The sequence below is a fragment of the Strigops habroptila genome, chromosome 11 (genome assembly GCF_004027225.2).
Source record: "Strigops habroptila isolate Jane chromosome 11, bStrHab1.2.pri, whole genome shotgun sequence".
Classification (NCBI taxonomy): Eukaryota; Metazoa; Chordata; class Aves; order Psittaciformes; family Psittacidae; genus Strigops; species Strigops habroptila.
The window spans coordinates 11180390-11199186 of NC_046360.1; the positions used below are offsets into that span (position 1 = coordinate 11180390).

Consider the following 18797-nt stretch of genomic DNA (forward strand, 5'->3'; position numbering starts at 1 on the left):
ATTCCTCTAGTTACTGAAATTAGTATTTGGTGGCTGATGATATCTAGAAAGGGCTCTTATCAATAAAAACTGTAATTGACAGCTTCAGTTTTGAGATTTCCAGATATGATAACTGAGGATTTCACTGTTGGGCTTTTTCTTTAGAAATTCTCTTAACTTTAAGAGTCTTGAGCACATTCTAGTCTTGAGGGGTTTCATCCATCTCACAGTTGAAAGAATAGCTTTGTTTTCGTCACAAACACAGAAACATTAATTGAGGCTTTTTTTCATGTCTGGCTAGTAACATATTAGTGATGTGAACATTGAGAGTAAATAGAGAAGAATAATTAGAAGAGGAATTATACAAGTAGATCTACAGGGCTAAAAACCTTAACTTAGTGCGAGTAAGACGCTTAGACCCCATAGTAATTATTTGCATATCAAGAACTACAGAATTTAGCCTACAGAGAAGCTAAGAATGAACTGTGTTCTTTAAAGCAAAGCTGACATCTCTATAGAGAACAACTGAAGGAACCACTGCTCTTTGTGGAGCATGGGGACATGTGTGCAGTGTCAGGGACCAGTGGAGAATGCCACCCTCAGCTCATTCAGCAAGACACACGAGAATCCACACGGGTAATGCAGAGAACTGGAATCTCCTTGCTGCTGTTAAACTTTAATTTCTGCATTTAAAACAAAGCAGAGCTATATCAAAAATAACCAAGCCATTTCCACTAGGATAGCATGATTTTAGAGCAGGTCATTTTTAACTGAGAATGTTTGGTATTTTTGTAGTTAATTAAAGGATTTGTAGCTTGTAGTCAGTGATCCCGTACTGACAGGTTTGTGTCAAGCCATTCCTGAACCTGTTTCATGATGATTTTCACTGCAATGTCAGGAACCAGGTTCTCTCACTCTTGCCTCTGAGATACTATTATTTCTCATAGTTCCCATTGGTGCTTCCTTAGAGCATCCCTTCTTTGGCAGCTCAGCTTTGCTGTTTCCCACATGGCTTAGTCCGGTCTTGGCAGGTTTGTACATACCCAGCTTGGTGAAGGCTGATCATAGCGAAAGTCCCATCCATGCCCTGGCATTTTTGCCATATTGCGTTCAGATCCCTGTCTTGAATCCTTCTGGGGCAGGATGTCTGGTCATTTTAGGTTGGCTGTTGGGGTTTGGGTTTGCTTGGTTTTTTGGGAGGCAGTGGATTTTAGTGCCAGCATCATCTTCCCATGGCTTCTGTCTTAAGCCTGAGACATCTTCTCTTATGGAGGCAGCTGAGTAAGTGATTTGAGTGAGGCAGTGGGGGCTGGAGGTCTGCTGAGTGCAGCAGCCTTTCTTTCCCGTGGAAGGCAGTGATGGCAAACACAGTTGGAGTTGGACCTGACAGGTTGGTCATGGCAGTAACCCTTGAGCTAGTTGTCATGATTACTGAGTGGAGGATGCCATCTGCGTGGAGATGAAGGTCTCGATGACATTGTGAGTGGATGGCAGTAGCTGACTGTGGCTGTTGGCGGAGTCAGAGCTTTGGTACAGCACCAAGCTGCTGGAGGACACTGTCAAAGGCACAGGCAAAAGTTAAGGACAGATTCTCACTGCAGTCCCCTTATGTGTGCACACTTACATTTCCAACATGACTGAACTCTCCTGGCATAGGGGCATAACTCCTCCTTTGTGTGCTGTTACGTACCTAGCTTTGGTCCACAGCTAGCCTGAAAATACTGAGAGTGACAGCCTTCAGGGAGTTCAGTTTTGAGGGTTCTAGTTAATTGTTCATGTCCTAGTTCTTCCCTTAGAACTGGGAAGCTCCAACTGGAGTCTCTTCATGAGGGGTTCTTGGGCTTTTCAGTCCTAAAAACTGCCCACAAGACTGGATATTCATGGACACTGATTTTGTCAGTATTTTTGAGGTTAGTTTCCTCTCTAGATTCTGAAGAAGGGTCCCATTTCCAGTCTGGCCTTTCACAGACTGCACTCTGAATTTTTTCCTTGTACCAGCATTCACACACCCCCAAGACACTGTTAGAGCCCTCTAAGAGAACCATGAGCCCCAGTTACCTTTTTCTAACTGGACTTTTACAGTGTTGGCAAAAGAACACTTAAACCACATGGTTTAAGATAGTGGCTGCCGCTCTTACCAGCAGGGCTTGAGGTGAGGCGAGGGCCTGGCTGAAGGTGCTGGATGGTTGTGTCTTGGTTCTGTAAATGTATCGTTGGGGCCTGGGACACTGGTGTGTGCATCCCAGACTCTGTGTGGGTCTCCGAGTCAGGTGTGAATGCCTAGAGAAAAGAAAGTTAAGTGCCTGGTTTCTACATCTGTTCTAACAAGCAGGAGAGGAGAGTGAGCAGGTGCTGTTTCCAAGGAGATTAAATCCTTCTTGGTGATGCAGTGAAGGGCTTACTCTAATTTCTCCAGTATCGCTGCTGGTACCAGCAAGATGAGGAGATAAGAAAGATCATCCCACTGGCATCACATAGGCCACACACGCAAAACATCTCTGACAAGCAAGGAGCTACCTGCAGACTGGTACAGTTCTAAAGTGGGAGAACAAAGGCATGTGCTAAAGGCTGTTACCTGTTTGGTTGGTGTCAGGTTAGTCAGGGCGCTGAGATTGGCTGTATCTGTTATCACCATGGTTTGTGGTAAGAGGCCTGTATGTGTGTATTGGGCCACTTCAGACTTGGGGCCGTAGAGAGCTGTGCATGAAAGAAAACAAGATCATGTGGATGCTGGAGCTTTGCATGAGACTAGTTTGGCTGAGTTCTCCTCATGCATTTGGACCTGCTCTTTTGTCTGTGAAACAGTGGGAGTGGAGGAACAGGGAGATGAATGCAATAGAAAAATAATGTCATCATTAGAGCAACAGTAATAGAAGAGGAAAGTAGAGTGCTGCAAGCCCAAGGACCCAGCAAGTGCTCCACAACAGAGTATTATCTTGTTTGCTTGAGCAGATGAGCTCACATTCCTACCGTGAGGGTTCTGTATCTGGGCCATGGTAGCCATGAAGGGGCTCTGGTTGATGTGGCTCTGGACTTGCTGCATGAGGGGCTGCTGGTAGGATGGGTGCAGTTGCTGGGAGAACTGGACGGGCTGCAGGGTAGTGAGGCTGCTCCCCATGCTGTTTATTACGGGTACGCTCTGGGGCTGGGTCGAGGCCAGGCCTGAAAAACAAGCACTGATGACAGTAGCATCACACACTGTGGGAGGAATGTGGCAGCTCTGCAGTAGGGTAATCTGAAGTAGTCATTGTTGCAGGCCTATTGTCACAGGATGATTTCAGATCCTGCTTTTCAGGTGTTCCGTTTGTTATCTGTGATTCAGAATAGATTTCATGCATCTGAAAACAAAGCGCAAGTGTGCAAAATGTACAATGCAGACAGGTACCATAAAACCACCTCTGATTTCCAGTGTTTGTTCCTTTCTACATCCTTGTGTACCAGTATAGATCACTTTTACCAGTTTAGCAATAACCTGATAGGGAGTTCCATTGGGAAGACCTTGCTCAGAAGTAAACTCATAGCATCATCTCAATGTCCAGTTCATTTTGTTCTCTTTATGAAGCTATGAGAACACTATGCTGTAGCTGTCCTGACACATGGAATGGAATTTAAGCTCATATTGCTTGGGCTGCCCAATTATGGAATTTGGACCAGTGAGAAAGAGGTAGAAGGTTTCACACATTACTGCTCATTTCCCACAACTGTCCAGACCCTGTTCCTCTAAATCAGCAAATCTCTCCAGCACTGAGACATTTCCACTCTGTGGGAATCTCCAGTTTTTCTTTTCTTGTACAGAATTAGAATCTATATCATAATTTTGGGTATAAACGAGGAAATGGAAATTAGTTCACAGCTGCCACCATGGAATAAAGTAAGGCCTCTTCCTGGGAAGAAAGTGTAAGAGGAGAGTATACATTTTATTTTGCTTTATCTAATGAGATGTGCTTTGGCAGTAAACTAGTCTTGGAATGAAATCTCCTACAGGTCCAGAAAAGCTGTCATAGTGAAAAATAGAATTAAAAAAAAAAAGAGTAATTAGTGCTGTGGATTCCAAAGGCATATGCTGTTCTTTGTGGGAAGTACAACAGGATGTTGTAGCATGATGTTCAAGCACCATGAACATACTTCAATTTTCGTAGTTCTAGGGAAGTATTACATTTATATTTGGGAAGATGCAGAGCAGCAAAACAAAACATTGACATAGGGATAGATTGCAAAAGTCCTTTGTTCTTAAGATGTGGGTTTGTGTGTAACTTAATTCTAACATGAATAAGGAACATCTGCTGCTGAAGAGCCTTAGTGTTCATGACAGTTTCCCCAGGTGCGTATCACTGCCAGCTTTGTGGCTTTGTCTCTGAAAATGAGGCAGGTAATTCTGTAAATTACGGATAGCTCTTTATTTGAATCCTGATAACCAGAGTCATTACAGATCACTACTCACCTATCACCAGGGTTGAGGCACCTGTGTTGGTGAACGCTGGGGCTAGGGATGAGGTCTCGCCAGCTCCAATTGCCATAACACCCGGCAGCGATGCCATGATCAGGTTCTGAGTTTGCTGGCTCAGAGGATGTGGATTTTGCTCTAGGCTGTGCAGGGCAGTCAGGGTGCTGACAGGAGGGAGAGTTCCTCCGGAAGCTGAGACCTGCGTGAAAGGGGAACATGGAAATGCCATCTCAGCAGGTTGAGTCCCAAAGCTGGGGTAAACGTCCTTCTCCCTCTGCCTGCCTGCCCTGACCCCTTGTGAGTTAGAAAGACTGCACATTCACATTTGCTTGCCTGCAGTTTCCCTGTGCTCATCAGTTAACTAGCAAAGGTCAGCTGTTGGAAAACCAAGAGTAAGTCCTTGCTGGTTTAGTTCTTTCACGTTTAAGAAATGGGAACGGTTTTACAAACAAGAACTAGATTAGTCCCCCTGCATTCTCTATGGGGCAAGTTTATCTTCTGTTTTATAATTAAAGGTAGAGGATGATGCTCAAAGAAATTAAGACTCAGGTAATTTTCCACAGTAATTTGTAATTCTGTGCAGAGTTCAGCACAGAATCCAGGAGTTCTTTTCTTGTTCACCTTTTCCTCTGAGAAATGCCTGTAATTTTCCTTTCTCCCAGCAAGTGTTTTAGTGGGCAGTGAGTTTTCAGATTGAGATTTTAAAGGAGTTGCTGAAAAATTTCCTTGGACTTTTTTCTTATGCGTGAAGTTCTTCAGGCCACATTACCTGGCAGTTCCCTGCTGTTAGAGAGGAAGAGTACCTGTTAGATACAACAGGACTGTTCTGTGCTTGTGTGTTTTGCTGATTCAGTCTGTCCTTGAGTCACTGAGTAATTTAATAACTTGATTGTTTTCTCAGCCTCTAAAATGAACCATGTACCCCATGTCTGTGCTTTAATGGGATTTTGAGTTTGCAAGGCCTTTGAGAGACCTGTCGTTGAAGTTCTGTGGAACAGCAATAAAACATTCTGATAATTTGGTTGATAGAGAAAGTTCAGTGCTTTATATTATACTTTTTTTTTTTTCCTCCTCTCAGATAAAAAGCTGTAAGGAATCTTTAGTAAGAGTAAGGACCAACAGGTTAAACAGTGGAACAAGTCACCTTGATATCAGTTTTGGAAGACAGCTGTAGAAGATTTTCAGCATCTCATGAAAGACGTTTGTTTTCTTCAGGAGGAGGCCAGAAAGCCATCAAAGTGAGTGACTGATGAGATTTAAATCATACTCATTTATAGTGAACTTAACTTTACCTCAGGCCAGTATGCACTAATGCTAACTTCTACCATTTCCCTGTAAGCAAGGGAACATGTGCAAACTGAAAATGATCACTCAGGTAGTTCTAGCACTTCATTGCTACTTATGTGGGAAAAGGTGTAGTCAAATCTCAAAAGGAGATTTGCCTTGGGAAGGCAGATTGCTACAGTCTAGATATCCAGTACATGTGCTGTGTACAGGCTGTTTGGCTTAATGTTTGCATGTAAGATAGATGTAAGTACAGGTCTCTGTTTTGTTCATCCCATTGGTGTCTGGTCAGCTGTCTTGAGATGTGTAGAGTTCAAATGGGAGTTGGAGATGAGATGAGAATCTCATTTGGGAAAGGAGAACAGGGTTTCCTGGGAGGAAGGAAATTATGTCCTACCTTGAGCTCTGTTTTTTCAGAATAGACTGTTTTGACTGATCATAATGAGATGGCTATATTTGTTTTATGCTGCAATACCTGCTCTCACCAGCAGTCTAGAGGGCACATGTATCTCAGGACTGCTTGTGTTACATGGTCAGTGCAAAGTGGCTATGTAATATTCTCTATAAAAAGGTGGTTTTAATAGTATTCTAGGAAAAACTACTTCTGAATAGTCCATATTGTGACCACAGGCGGAGGACCTTAGGTCCTCCAGTCAACAGAACTTAAGTACACATCACTTACCAGCTTAGTGTCTGTGCTCAGTAGGTTCTGGCTGGGCTCCAGTCCAGGGGGAGAAACCTGATGTAAGATGGTTTGGGTGGTCACCATGGAGCTGTTCCCGTGGTGGTTGCTGCTGGAGGACTCTGCCTCGCTGGCTGGCTGCTGGTTGTACCTCACTCCTGCATACAACAGGAGGGAAAGTGGTTGTCACAAATGGCAATTTAACAAGTGCTAAATTCAGTTTCCTTTGCAGGCTCTTGCCTGTAGATGCTTGAGGCAGAGACAAGGTGGGTAATAGGGGAACCAGGAGAACAGGCATTCTTGCCACCATGCCCTGGCTTTTCTCTTTAACTTGGCGCAACTGCTTCCTCAAATACTGACTTTAAGGTATGGCTGTGTGTGCTGCAGGAAACAAGCAAGGTTAACTAAAAAACACCCTTCTGGATGTGGGCGTAGAGAGGAGAGTCTCAGTGAGATATCTCTTCCCAGACTGAGAGCAATTACCAGCTCTGGCCTAAGAAGCTGAAAAAGCTCTGATCATCTTGGATGGAGAACAATCTTTCCTGATGCCTGAAAACTCAGAGTCTGATGGTGCTTGGTATGTATGGGAAAGAATAGGGGGTCCACATATGAGTGAAAGGATACAAAGCTGGCTTGAGACTGCAGCCAGTGGATGACCCCTTGAAAGGGGATTACTGCCTGCCAGTTGGGAGGGAGTGCAGCATGGCACAGAGTAAGTGAGGAGATTTGGTTGAGTTTTGTTAGTAAACTTCATCAGCCTTGCTAATCTAGCTGCTCTCCTCACTCAGAGACATGGTCTCTCTGTCACCAGTGCTCTTCCCTTGTAGCAAGTCTGGTTTTATTATCTGTAGATTTGCCTCCTGAAGGAGTGGACTTGGGAGATAGCTTTGATGACTTGAGTTTGGGGAGGTTCACCCATTCCTCTTTTACATCTCCTTCTGGTTGTTTCTTACCATGAACTTTACTGGGTGAGAGAGCAGATGGTGGCTGGAGGGAGGAAGAGTTGTGAGGAGTTAGAGGGGGAGCAGAGGTGGGCTGTGGTCCACTGAAGGTGTCCATGGCCAGCTTGTGCCGGAAAGCCTCCTCCTTCCTGCGATTGGCAAACCAGTTGTAAACTCTGACCTCTGTCACCAGGTTCGAGCCCAGTCCCTGGGCCTGAGAAGGGGAAACACCTCTCTGAATACACTCTGCTCTGTTGGGGAAAAGCACAAGAAGAGCCTTGCTGAGCCAAGCTTAGTCAGAGAGACAGAGTAAGTGCACAGCCCCAAAGTGGCTGTGGTCTGGCACACTGCATGGAAGGAGCCTGCCAGGTATAGCAAGACAATGAGGCATTACTGATCCTTTGTGGACAATGAATGCTCAGTTGTGGCATTTCATTCAGATGTGGCTGGTGTCAGTGGTGAAATCCACTGCTGTACCGTTAGCCTGCCTCTCGTAGGCACTACCAAACATCAAGATGAGAAAGGGCCTGCTCTGCCTCTCTTTCTCAAAGCCAGACGCCCATCTTTACCTGTTGCATTCTTCCACCAGTGCCTCTCTCTCTTCTTTGCTGGGGTTTTTCTGCCTCTCATAAGCTTGGAACAGGATCTGTTGTGAAGCAGGACCCCACTTAAAGCGGTTTCTTCTTCCCTTCTTGGTGGGCAGGTCATCTCCCATGGGCTCCTCTGTCAGGATACCCTGCCCAGCATGTGTGAATTCTGCAGGCACAAAGGGACAAGGGAATTTGCTTTCTGGAAGCATTTCCAATAGTTCCATCTATTTGGGTGCCTGTCAGGCCCAACGAAGCTTACGCTTGAAGAATATCTCCTTCAAGACGGAGGGTTAAATTGAAATGGGGTGGAAATAAAGTTCCATAATCTGCTAAAACTGATAAGATGTTCCTGGCAGGACATTTACCCGTCCTTTCTCTTGCATGCATTGTGCTTCTGCTCACACCTTGGAGTAGTGAAGGCAAGTGCAGCTGAGTTTAGAGTAAGCATAGTCGTAGAATTGTTTAGGTTGGCGAAGACCTTTAAGATCAAGTCCAACCATTAACGCAGCACTGCTAAGTCCACCACTAAACCATGTCCCTAAGTGCCACATCTACATGTCCTTTTCTCCAGGCTAAATAACCCCAGTTCCCTCAGCCAGTCCTCGTAAGAGGACTTGTTCTCTAGACCCTTCACCAGCTTTGCTGCCCTTCTTTGGACACACTCCAGCAGCTCAATGGCCTTGTAGTGAGGGGCCCAAAACTGAACACAGTGTTCGAGGTGCAGCATCACCAGTTCCGAGTACCCGGCGATGATCACCTCCCTGGTCCTACTGGCCACACTATTTCTGATACAAGCCAGGATGCTGTTGGCCTTCTTGGCCACCTGGGCACAAGCTGGCTCACATTCAGATGGCTGTTGACCAACACCCCCAGGTCCTTTTCCTCCTGGCAGCTTTCCAGCCACTCTTCCCTACCTCTATGTAGTGTTGCATCGGGTTGTTGTGACCCATGACTGGAGTCCTGCTTCCAAAACCATCCAAAGGCCAAATGTCTCAATTTTACTTGCAACCCACCAATACAAAATTAAGACAGACATATTCCAGACAGGCTCGCGAATATAGAAATGCATACTGCAGTGATGGGCCCCAGTGGGTGCCTATAATGAAGGGGCTTAGAAGGCCTGAGGTGATGGCCCACAGTAGTTTTTCACAGTGAATATAGCAGCCTGCTGCTTTCTGCAGCTAGAGCAACTGTTGCTTTAGCTGAAATTGCAGAAGCTTAGCTCTTGGGCGGAAATCCTCTCTCATTTGTCCATTACACCGCTTTAGCCTGAGGATGGGTGTAGAACTCTAATGGCAAATGGAGAGTATTAGTTTGCTTCTCTTTAGCCAAACAGTGGCTGGGGTGGGTGACTGCAGGCTGCTTCATGAGGGAGTGCTTTTGGTTCACCTCACCACTGAACGCTGACGTAGGCTTCTCTAAGCTTCCTGCTAAAAGTGGCTTTTCTTCCCATTTTCCCTTGATAAAAACAGGGAGTAAGGATTAGCAAGGGAAAGCAGAGGCCTTTATGAAGCTGAGACAGGAGAGCAGTTGTTGCCATACTTACGCTGGGCCACCTCTCGCTGCTTGCGGACATACCAGGTGTACAGGGCTGCCCTTTTTTGGGTCTTCATGGGAGTGCCCTTGTTGAGGTGTTGTGAGAGGTGGGACTGGTTCAGGCCAGTGGTGTCCACCACCTCACGCTGAGGGATGTTGTGCTGCTGCAGGTAGGATTTCACCATCTTTGCTACTCGCCACGGATCCTCTCTGGAAGGAGCGGAAAACAATTCTCAGGAGAGAGATCTAATGCCTGCACTTGGCAAACCTGGATTCCAAGGAAGTGCACTGTTACTTCCTGAGATGTGCCTCGCATGTCAGTTGTCACCATTGCATTTGGTGAGGCCAGAGTGTTAACTGGCTGCATAAGGGAAAGCTGTTCCTCAGTGTGGTACTTTGTTCAGTTTTGACTCTGCATTCAGGGTAAAAACTGCATGGTATTAGAGATGAAGTGCAAAAGATGTAGCACTAGGTTCCTTTAAACTGTCTCTGTAGGTACTTGGATCTCACCTTAGAAGGGGACTCTTTGGTTATCAAGGAAATTTCCCAGTTCTGTCTAGTCAGTTGTCATCTGTAAATGACAGAAAGTGCTGACCAGTGACATGAGCACTGAATGGAGCTCTCTGCTGGAAAGTAATGTGAATATAAAGCACTTTTGCTGCTAGTGAGAAATGGTATGAGGAGGGAAGTGATGTTGCATTTCAGTATTCAGTTGGATGTTTTCTGACTACAGATCTCTTCCAGAATTGACCACATTCTTTCATTGCCCTACATGACTTTTCTTCTCTTATCCCCCTTTCTTTAAAGCATAGGTGCTTTAGGCAGGTGTACTTAATTTTCCAGAACAGATTCATTGTGATATTAGGCTGAACCCAGCTCATGCCCTGATTCTGGTCCAGGTTGGGTTGCCTTGCAGTGATTCAGGAAAAGAAAGCAGGTTCTCATTATACTGTGACGTGACAGCTATGTATTCATATATTCACACCAAGCCATCCAGGATTATGTTCTTGCACATCTGTTATGTTACTCAAACACACTGATTCGCATCTAGAACCACTCCTAGCTTATAAATGCAATAAAGAACAAGAGGCAAACCATTAATTCCTACAATTGCCACCCTCCTTTGAGGTAACAGCTTAGGGAGTAGACCCATTTGAGACCTGCTCATAAAACTTGAGGATCTAATCTGATTTGGGATTTCATAGTAAATATGAATCTCTGGTTTTTAGGATCTCTAATTAGAATATCCATAAAGGTTCCTAAGGAATACAGAGAAAACATGACTGTGACTTTATTTGTGTGTATTAATTTTGCCAGAGCTGAAAATCACAGTAAAACTAAAGATGTGAAACCTGGCAGTCTAGATCCAAACAGTGCAGGAGCATCTCTACATAAAAGCCTCTGGTTCATTTTTAACAAAGAGCATCCTTTTGTGCTTTGTGCGTGAAATGTCTGGTGGAAGTGATTTGCATGCTGTAGAAATACACACATCCAACACCAGCATCAAAGGAGCAACGGGGCAAAAAAAGATAGGATTGTGCAGAAACTGTCACAAGAACACATAGGTGTGAGCAACAGGCAACAACTGTACAGGCAACAACTGTACTGCTCATTGCTTTGTTGACTCAGGAGGTTAGCAGAGGCTGCAAAGTGATAAAGAGGACAAAGTCCACACCTGTTCTCTTAGTACAAACACCCTTATCTCTGTTCCCCTGCTGCCTGTCTCCCAGTGGCTGGATAGTCCAAGGAGCAAACTCTGCTGCAGTTAAAGTGTGACAGAAACAGTGTCAGTTACAGCCTTCTGAAGAACCTGCTTGCTTAAAATAGGAACATTTGTTCCTCTTTTATGGTGGGATGCTTGTTATAAAGGCTTCTAGCTTCTTCCCTTAACCATCTTTGTCTTTCAAAAGCCTCGAATTAGGCTGAACTTAAAAAAGCTTATCTTTCCTAGCAGTCATGGTGTTCTTTTTTCTTCTCCTGCTATCCAAACCAAGGACCAATCTACCCACTTTGTATTTGTGACAGCCTAGCCAGCACCTGCATCCTGAATTCATCATACAAGTCCCTATACAAAGGAGAAAAGGCTCCAACTTGGAACCTGAGGTCTCTTAGATTTGAGTTCTGGCTCAGATGGGAAGAGGAAGGACTGTGTTGCCACTGATGGAAACCTCTGTTGCATGTTGATTTCCTTCCTGCACCCCAATCATGAGTTACTTTCATCTCCCCTATTGAGGTCCTCACTTCTTTGTGGCAGGAAGTATTTATGAGTCTGTTCTCACAATGGTTAAAGCCCTGTGTTTTTTCTGTCTTCTTTTGAGACAAAGCAGGAAGCTTTGTGAGGCAAAACAGTGCAGGGGAACCTTAGTACAGCATGATTTCATAAGACAGTTGAAATAAGGTATATGAAATCCTAGCTACTCTGTACATTGTCAAAGGCTGCAATATCAATGTGGCAATTCCTTTAGGCCCAAGGCTACATCGTAGTACAGGTGATGGCAGTTGGTCAGCTGAACCCTTGCCTGAACCATTGCCCACATACTAGTTCCACCTGCAGAGCTTTCACCATTGACTAAGACGTCACAAGTTGAAACCTTTGCTCTTCCACTGGCGGTGAGACTGACTGGCTGTCAGAGGGCAGGATTTCACCCTAACCCTAGTTTCCCTGTGTGTAGTTGCACTAAAATCTCAATTGGTTCAATGAGTCAGAACTGCAGAAGTGGGTCTGTCTTGCGAAAACTCTCCTCCATCTCTAAGCCAGTTCTCTACCTGCTGGCTTCCTTTTCCCCCCACATGCAAGCTGTCTCCCCATTCCTTTCTTGTTCTCCAAGGTCTAATCCTTGTCTCCAAATTCTTCTCACACAGTTAGTTTTAAATGCTTCCTAAGTCTTGGTCTCCTGCTGTCAGTTGCCTATTGCCATCTGAGTGTAGCCCCTCTCCCTGGCTCATCTCAACCATAGGGGCCTGGGTCCTCTCTCCAGACCAGCTTCTTAGTTCTGAGGTCACTTTTTAAGGGCGTTTTCACCTCCCTTTTGTTACCTGAACAATAAGTAACCCAGGTAGTTAGTTATAAACTCAAAGGGAACAAGAGGCTGGTTGATAATTTATAGCAACATCTCAAATTTAAATGGAAAGTAAATATCAAGTTGTTAGCATTAAAGAAAACCCATTCCAGAGGGCTGGAGATGTAACATTCAGGGGACCTTCTCCCTCCTTCACTCTTCCTAACTTTTCTCTTTCTTTTTCTTTTGTTCCTTTCTTTTCTCTCCTCTTCATCATTCTCTCTGTTTCTCCTTTTCTTCTTCCCTCTTGTCATATTCTCAGACAAGAGAAGCCTTCATTTCCCTGAGGTGGGTTCTGAATTGCTGCTTTGGACCAGACCTTGCTTAAACAGAGGTTCAGAGAAGTACTCAGGACCATCCTCTGGCCCTTTCCTGTGGAGCCTGCTAGACAACCCTCACTGATGGCAGTGCACAGCCTGGAGCCGGGCTACGCAGAGAGCAGGGAAGGTAAGACCATCCCATCAGGGTTCCTTTCTATTGAACTTGGCCTGGTTTGCCTCATCTTGGTTTATATGTGGAAATGAAAGGGGTGTGGCAGCTTCATCTCTGGATTCCCCAACTAGAGCCATTCTAAGGGCAGGAAAAGACTGAACCTTTATCATTTTATCTTTTGTTTTCTTTTTTTTCCTCATGGAAAACATGCTTTTATCCCTGCCTCCAGGGGAAGTCTATTGCTTATCTCAATTTCTCTCTTTCCTAATGGAATTTCACCCCTTGCCCTACAGGTGGATTATTGCTCTACCTCTCTCCATTTGCTGTACCTGTGATAGTATGATCTGTCCCTTCCCCCAGGGTAGCCTCTCTCTGGGGAATATCTGGGGATTACTCCACGCAGCTCTATCTCCCTACTGAGTTATTTATTCTTTATCATAGATGCAGTTTGTTTTCTGTGTGGAGTGATATGGAAAGAATGTTTTTATTCAAACTGTAAATCTATGGAAGATCAGCAAGACAGATTGAAGGACAGAATGAAATGTTGTTAATTCCTCACTAGAAAAACCTTTGTCTGAACTACCTTTAGCATTTTTTTGTCCTGTAGGGACAAAATCTGATCAATCCCCACAAGTTCACTCAGTCATGTGGATGTATCTTCTCTACATCCTGTTTTACACAGCTTTGACTACTGCTTTCCAAACTGTGGTTTTAACTTTAGTGGTCCTGTCTGTAAGGACATACGTGGTCTCTTGGTGTTGTCATTTTTTGACTTTCCAGCTCCTGGAAAGCCCATCAATGGACACTTCTACTTTATAAGCAATGGCTGCAGTTACCACAAAGTCTTTCTTGTATCGCTAATAGCTGCCCACAAATCAATCTCTGTGTTAAAACGTGGTCTACAGCATTAAACCAGGAATTGTTAATAATGCCCAAAGAGGCTTCTGCCTGAGGGTAGAAGTGCTTCCATCTGGTTTCTGGATTTTAAATCCTTGTGTAGATGCTGAAATAGCTTTATAAGCATTGAATTTTTACTGGGAATTCCTGCGCATGGAGATTTTTGCCTGCCTGCCTTTTATCTAATGTAGACTGTTCTGCCTGTCTTACAATGCTTACAGTACTGTTTTAAGGACATTACCTTTAGGCATCTATTAATGGAAAGGTTTGTTCTTAAGAAATAAAGAAAGTTTATTAGTAGGTAACAACTGCTTACAAGTTGTCGAACCCTGATAGTGGTTCAGATGCTTTGAACAGATTCTCAGACATGCAGTTGCTTTGTTTTAATATTTGACTAGAAATTTTAATCCTGTCAATACAGACTTCCTACTGTTTTCATTTTACCTTGACTAATTTTGGTCTGTTATGTTATTCCATAAGTATACTCATATTTTTTTTCTGAAACTGAGGCTTCTAGTCCCTTCATACTGTCCTCAACTGCAGAAGTGAATTGCTCTATCCTGTGATACAGGGGACTGAGGAAAGACAACTCTGATGTTTCAGTCTAAAGCTTTGCAATTAACACCCAGTATGACGCTTTGGAGATCCTTGTTCTTGCCCAGTCCTCTCCGTGCCACCTTAGGGTTTTAGATAGGTCATAGAATCTCTCTGTACCTCAGTTCCCATTTGTAAAATGGCAATGCCGCTCAAGTGACTGTATGGAGAGAGGTGTGAGACTGTTCATCGGAAAGCATTACTAGCACAGATTTGCAAGAGAGGTAAGACTGATGTGGTGAGGCTGGTAATAAGCACAGGAAAGACTGGCAGCAAGCTCCTAAAGAGGCAGGGAGGATCAGAAACCAGGATTCATGCTGGTGAGGGTGGCAGGAAGGAATTCCCTCCATTCGCGTGTCTGTTCTTAGACCACAGCGGATGGCACTTCAGTCCTGCTTCACCCATTCATTACAAAGCCAGGTGCTGCTCTTCACCTTCCATGGCTTCCTTAATGGAGAGATACCTGATAAACCATCAGAAGTTAATGATCAAAAAGCTTATCAGGGTCTTTTCATCTATAAATTTATAAGACAAAAGAGAAATAATAAAGCCATTGGATAATTAGTAACTAGCCAGGGCCCGCCCGGTGCCACTGGGCTCAAACTACCCCAAGACCTGTACGCAGACTCAGGAAGATGAGAAGGAGACAAGAATGAGAGGAAGAAAAAGAGGGGAAGGGAGAGAGAGAATTAGCCAAGAAGAAAACAAAATGGGAGGAATAGCAGCAGAGACAAAGGTGAAGAGAGAAGGGAAACACGTAAAAAGAATGGTAAAGAGGTAAAGAGAACAGAGGAAATGAAAAGATGTGACACAGCTGGAAGTGGGGAAGAGATGAGACATGTACTGGGCCAGAAAGAAGATGGAAAATTTGGCAATGTTTTCCCCACCCAGGTAAGAGCTGATCCAGTGGATTTTCCTCTCTTGGGTACTACTGCAGAGTCATCAACTCCCAGTCTGCCAGGGCGCTTTCTTCTCCTAAGTATTTACAGTGAATGCTAACTCTTCTGGCTTTTTGTGGTGGGACTTGATGTTTGCTTCTTGTTGTTGCATTTTCTGTTAAGTTCCTTTACATGTGAAAGGGAGTGGTCAGAAAGCCTGAGAAACTCTCTAGATGGGTTTTAGTTTTAGTGCAGATTCTAAGTGCAGGACGTTACTGCTTATTGTTGTCTTCAGCTCGTCATTTCAAAATACCCACGAAACAGATGGGCAAGAATCTGGTTCTGTTGTGATAGATGGGTTGGATGGACCTGATCCTTGCTTGGACAAACCTCTTAGGTCATCCATGGGAATTGGATCTTAGCAGGAATCCCAAATGGGAATCCTGGTGAATGTTTTTCAGAGTCTATTGTGAGGCTTATCGGTCCAGGCTTATTGTATTTTGATCTCAGAAATGCTTGTATGCAAAGGAAAATTTGCGTGGCAGTAAGACCTGTCATTGATGCTGTGGATGTACTTTGTAGTTGTGACAGGCTGTGGATGGTAGAAGCAGAGTATTCTGCTCGAGTTTTAACCTCTGCATGTATTTGGTGTGTGCTCTTTCTACAAGAAAAGTCCGCTGAAGTCAGGAGAACTTTGCACTCACAACAATGACAAGAACAAGTTCTCTTGGTTTGTCTTTGGCCAATAATCTATTGCAAAACCTAGTGAAACGAACAATATTAATTTCATTAAATAGAGCAGGGAAACATCACTGCTTTACTTTACTGTACATACTCCGGCAAATCTAGCTCCAGTTAAGAGTGACCATGACAGTTAAGAGTTTCCTGATGACTGACATTGTGAATCCTCTTAAAAATTTAAATCCTAAAACCTACCATTCAGTCAGAGAGATGCAAGTTATTCAGGCCTCAGACTATTCTGAAGCCTGATGATATAAGCACATCAAATACATATTCAGGCTCTGTGGCTCCTTTCATGCATTTAAAGTAAGATGAAAGGAAAGTTTGAGTATTTATAAAGAATGTGGGGGTGTTGCGAGGCTGCTAGTCCTGGCAGGGATGAAGACTGCCTCCATGCAGCTAGATCAACTGTGAATACCAGGGACATTAAGCGCAAGGGGAAAGGAAAAGAGATTTAGAGGGAGAGCGTAAGAAAGCGGCAAAGAGGAGCAGCAAATCTGTCCTTACTGTAATAGTCTTTCCACCACAGCCTTCTGGTGAGCAGCCTCCTCAGGGCTCAAGTTTTCCAGCTCCTTCATTATTGGAGGGGTAAATTCCTCCCCGTCATCAGAGGTTTCATCTTCGGATAACCTGGACTCCCCCATTCCATTGGGGATGTCGGGACAGAGTTCCCCTTTCTCTGTCTGGAGGGCATTGATAGCGCGCTGACTTTCACTCTGGAGCATGTAGGGTTCCACTTCGCTCAGCGCCTTGATCAGGGTCTCCTTGGTTAGTCCTGACTCCAGCAGTGCTCCCAGCAGCTCCACTTGAAGATGACTCAGCTTCGAGACCATGGTCTTCAGGCTGGTGTCCCTTGGATTTGAATTTCAGGTTATCCTGCTTCCAGCTTCCCTACACCATGTTCCTGAGGTAACGCGCCTGGCTGTCAGGAGAGTGGGCACAGCGCAGCCTCCCACCTCTACACCCCCCAAAAAACCCCAAAATACAAAATGGAGCCACTTCAGACCCCCCACGACTGTCCTGAGCCAGTGCTGATAAAGGGACCCTTGGCTATCTGTTTACATTGGAGCAATGTAAATTCTCCAAGGTTCATATTTATCTGTGTACTTAGCAAGTTACTGAACTTTGGACTTCAGCACTGCCGCAGCAGTTTTCAAAGTACAGAGAGAGAGAGAAAGGGGGAGGGGGAAAGGGAGGGAAGCAGAAGAGAGGAGAGTAAAATGAAGGGATAGAAGGTTGGCAGCATGGAAAAGTAAGCTATGGAAAGAAAACTAGGAAAATGAGGCTGGAGAAATGTGACCTGTTTGTGGCCCCATAAGTTTTAGGGAAGGAAGGAGGTGGTGTACCCAAAAGGAATAGGCGCTTTTGGCTGCCTGTGGTTCAGGAGAAGGTGCTGCCATTGGAAGATGGTAGAGCCCACTCAAAGCTCTAGCAAGGGTGAGGTTCAGCCAGTCTCAGCCCCTGCCAAGGGCTTTGTGCTGAGAGAAAGCCAAGCTGGCAGCTTCATTGGCCTTTGTGCATCCCCCCAGCACAGAAGTGTGACCACTGTGTTTATATGAATATTCCCAAGACTGACAGGATGCTGCAGAGACCTGAATTCTGTGGCAGAACATCAAGTGTTAAATGACTTTTTCACTTCTGGCTATGGCTTGCTGGGTATCTTGATATGCAAATACAAGTACCTCGATTATAACCTGCTGTGTTTATTGCTCAATTGATGAGCAGAAGCAGTGTACCCACATAATTTGGGGGATTACGGGGCTTGCCCCACTGAGCTTGTGATTCAAGCATTTGATAAGGAATAGCCCTGGGTGTCGGTTCATGCTGAAAGTCCCTGCCCTATCAATTGCCCTCCTTCTTTTGAGGAGTGCTCTGGCTTGTGGTTCCCATTTATTATCTACCTCCATCCCTTCTTGATACCAGCCCTGCTCTAAGGTTCTGTGCCCACCTTTGGATGACTTCTTAACACATTCTTGCTAGCTCAGCTGGAATTGTTTAGTGCAGTTCTCGGGGAGTCCTTATGACTAAATTGTCTTTTCTGAATTTTCTTTCTGTCTGTCTGAAAATATATGAATGAATTTATCTACTTTGCGTGGCTACATTAGGGAAAACTTGATGTGCACACGTGGACTTGGCACACAAGCATCTCATGCAAATGATTGCTTTTCTTTTAAAGCTGTTGTCTCAGTGAAGGTTTCCCATCCTTCTCGATACACATCCATCAAGCCTAAGCTAAGACCCTAGTAGGACTGTCCCCAAGCTGGGTAATGTCTCAAGACAATGCTGCAGAGTGACCTTGGCCCCCGTTTTCCCTTTGTGAGCACCACTAGCCATGCTCCAGGCTCCTGTGACAACATGCTAAGTCAGCAGCTGGAGGACAAAGCTTCTTTGCAGATTGGACCCCCTCCTCCCTCCAGGCACAGCAAGCTGACCCCTCCAAGCAGGGCTGTTGTTAACTGTTAGCTTTCATTTCAGATGGCATCCAAGTACCAGCTCACCTCCCTACAGTGAGTTCAAAAAGGCTCAGATGGATACAGAAGACTTTGTGTGGCTAAAAAGAAGGAACAATTTGGAGTCCATGTAAAAACGTTTAATGTAAGAAATTTTCATGTGAACGTTAATTTAGCTTCTAAAGATGTTTTTTGAGTATTTAAAGAACGGTGAGCTTTTTTTTGGCATTCCTATCAGTGTTTTGATTCCATTTCCATGCATTTTACTTTTTTATTACGGTTTTTCTCAT

General features: G+C 44.6%; 2 protein-coding genes across 4 annotated transcripts in view; one reads left to right on the forward strand and one right to left on the reverse strand.

The window, feature by feature from the left end:
• C11H12orf43 (chromosome 11 C12orf43 homolog) overlaps positions 1 to 18797 on the forward strand; it is a 32680-nt gene that overhangs the window by 7872 nt on the left and 6011 nt on the right. Inside the window, exons 8-9 of one of the 3 annotated variants that reach the window (XR_003993622.1) lie at positions 5502 to 5661; positions 18533 to 18652. The gene's annotated coding sequence lies outside the window, so the exon portion shown is untranslated. The other 2 variants (XR_003993623.1, XR_003993624.1) reach the window with 2 other exon arrangements.
• HNF1A (HNF1 homeobox A) lies at positions 635 to 17179 on the reverse strand. The gene is made up of 10 exons (XM_030500410.1): positions 16565 to 17179; positions 9467 to 9666; positions 7900 to 8086; positions 7343 to 7581; positions 6390 to 6547; positions 4421 to 4622; positions 2950 to 3141; positions 2555 to 2676; positions 2118 to 2259; positions 635 to 1535 (listed from the first exon to the last, which is right to left on the reverse strand). The coding sequence occupies exons 1-10, from the start codon at positions 16888 to 16890 to the stop codon at positions 1408 to 1410; spliced, it is 1896 nt and encodes a 631-aa protein (XP_030356270.1). The 5' UTR covers positions 16891 to 17179; the 3' UTR covers positions 635 to 1407.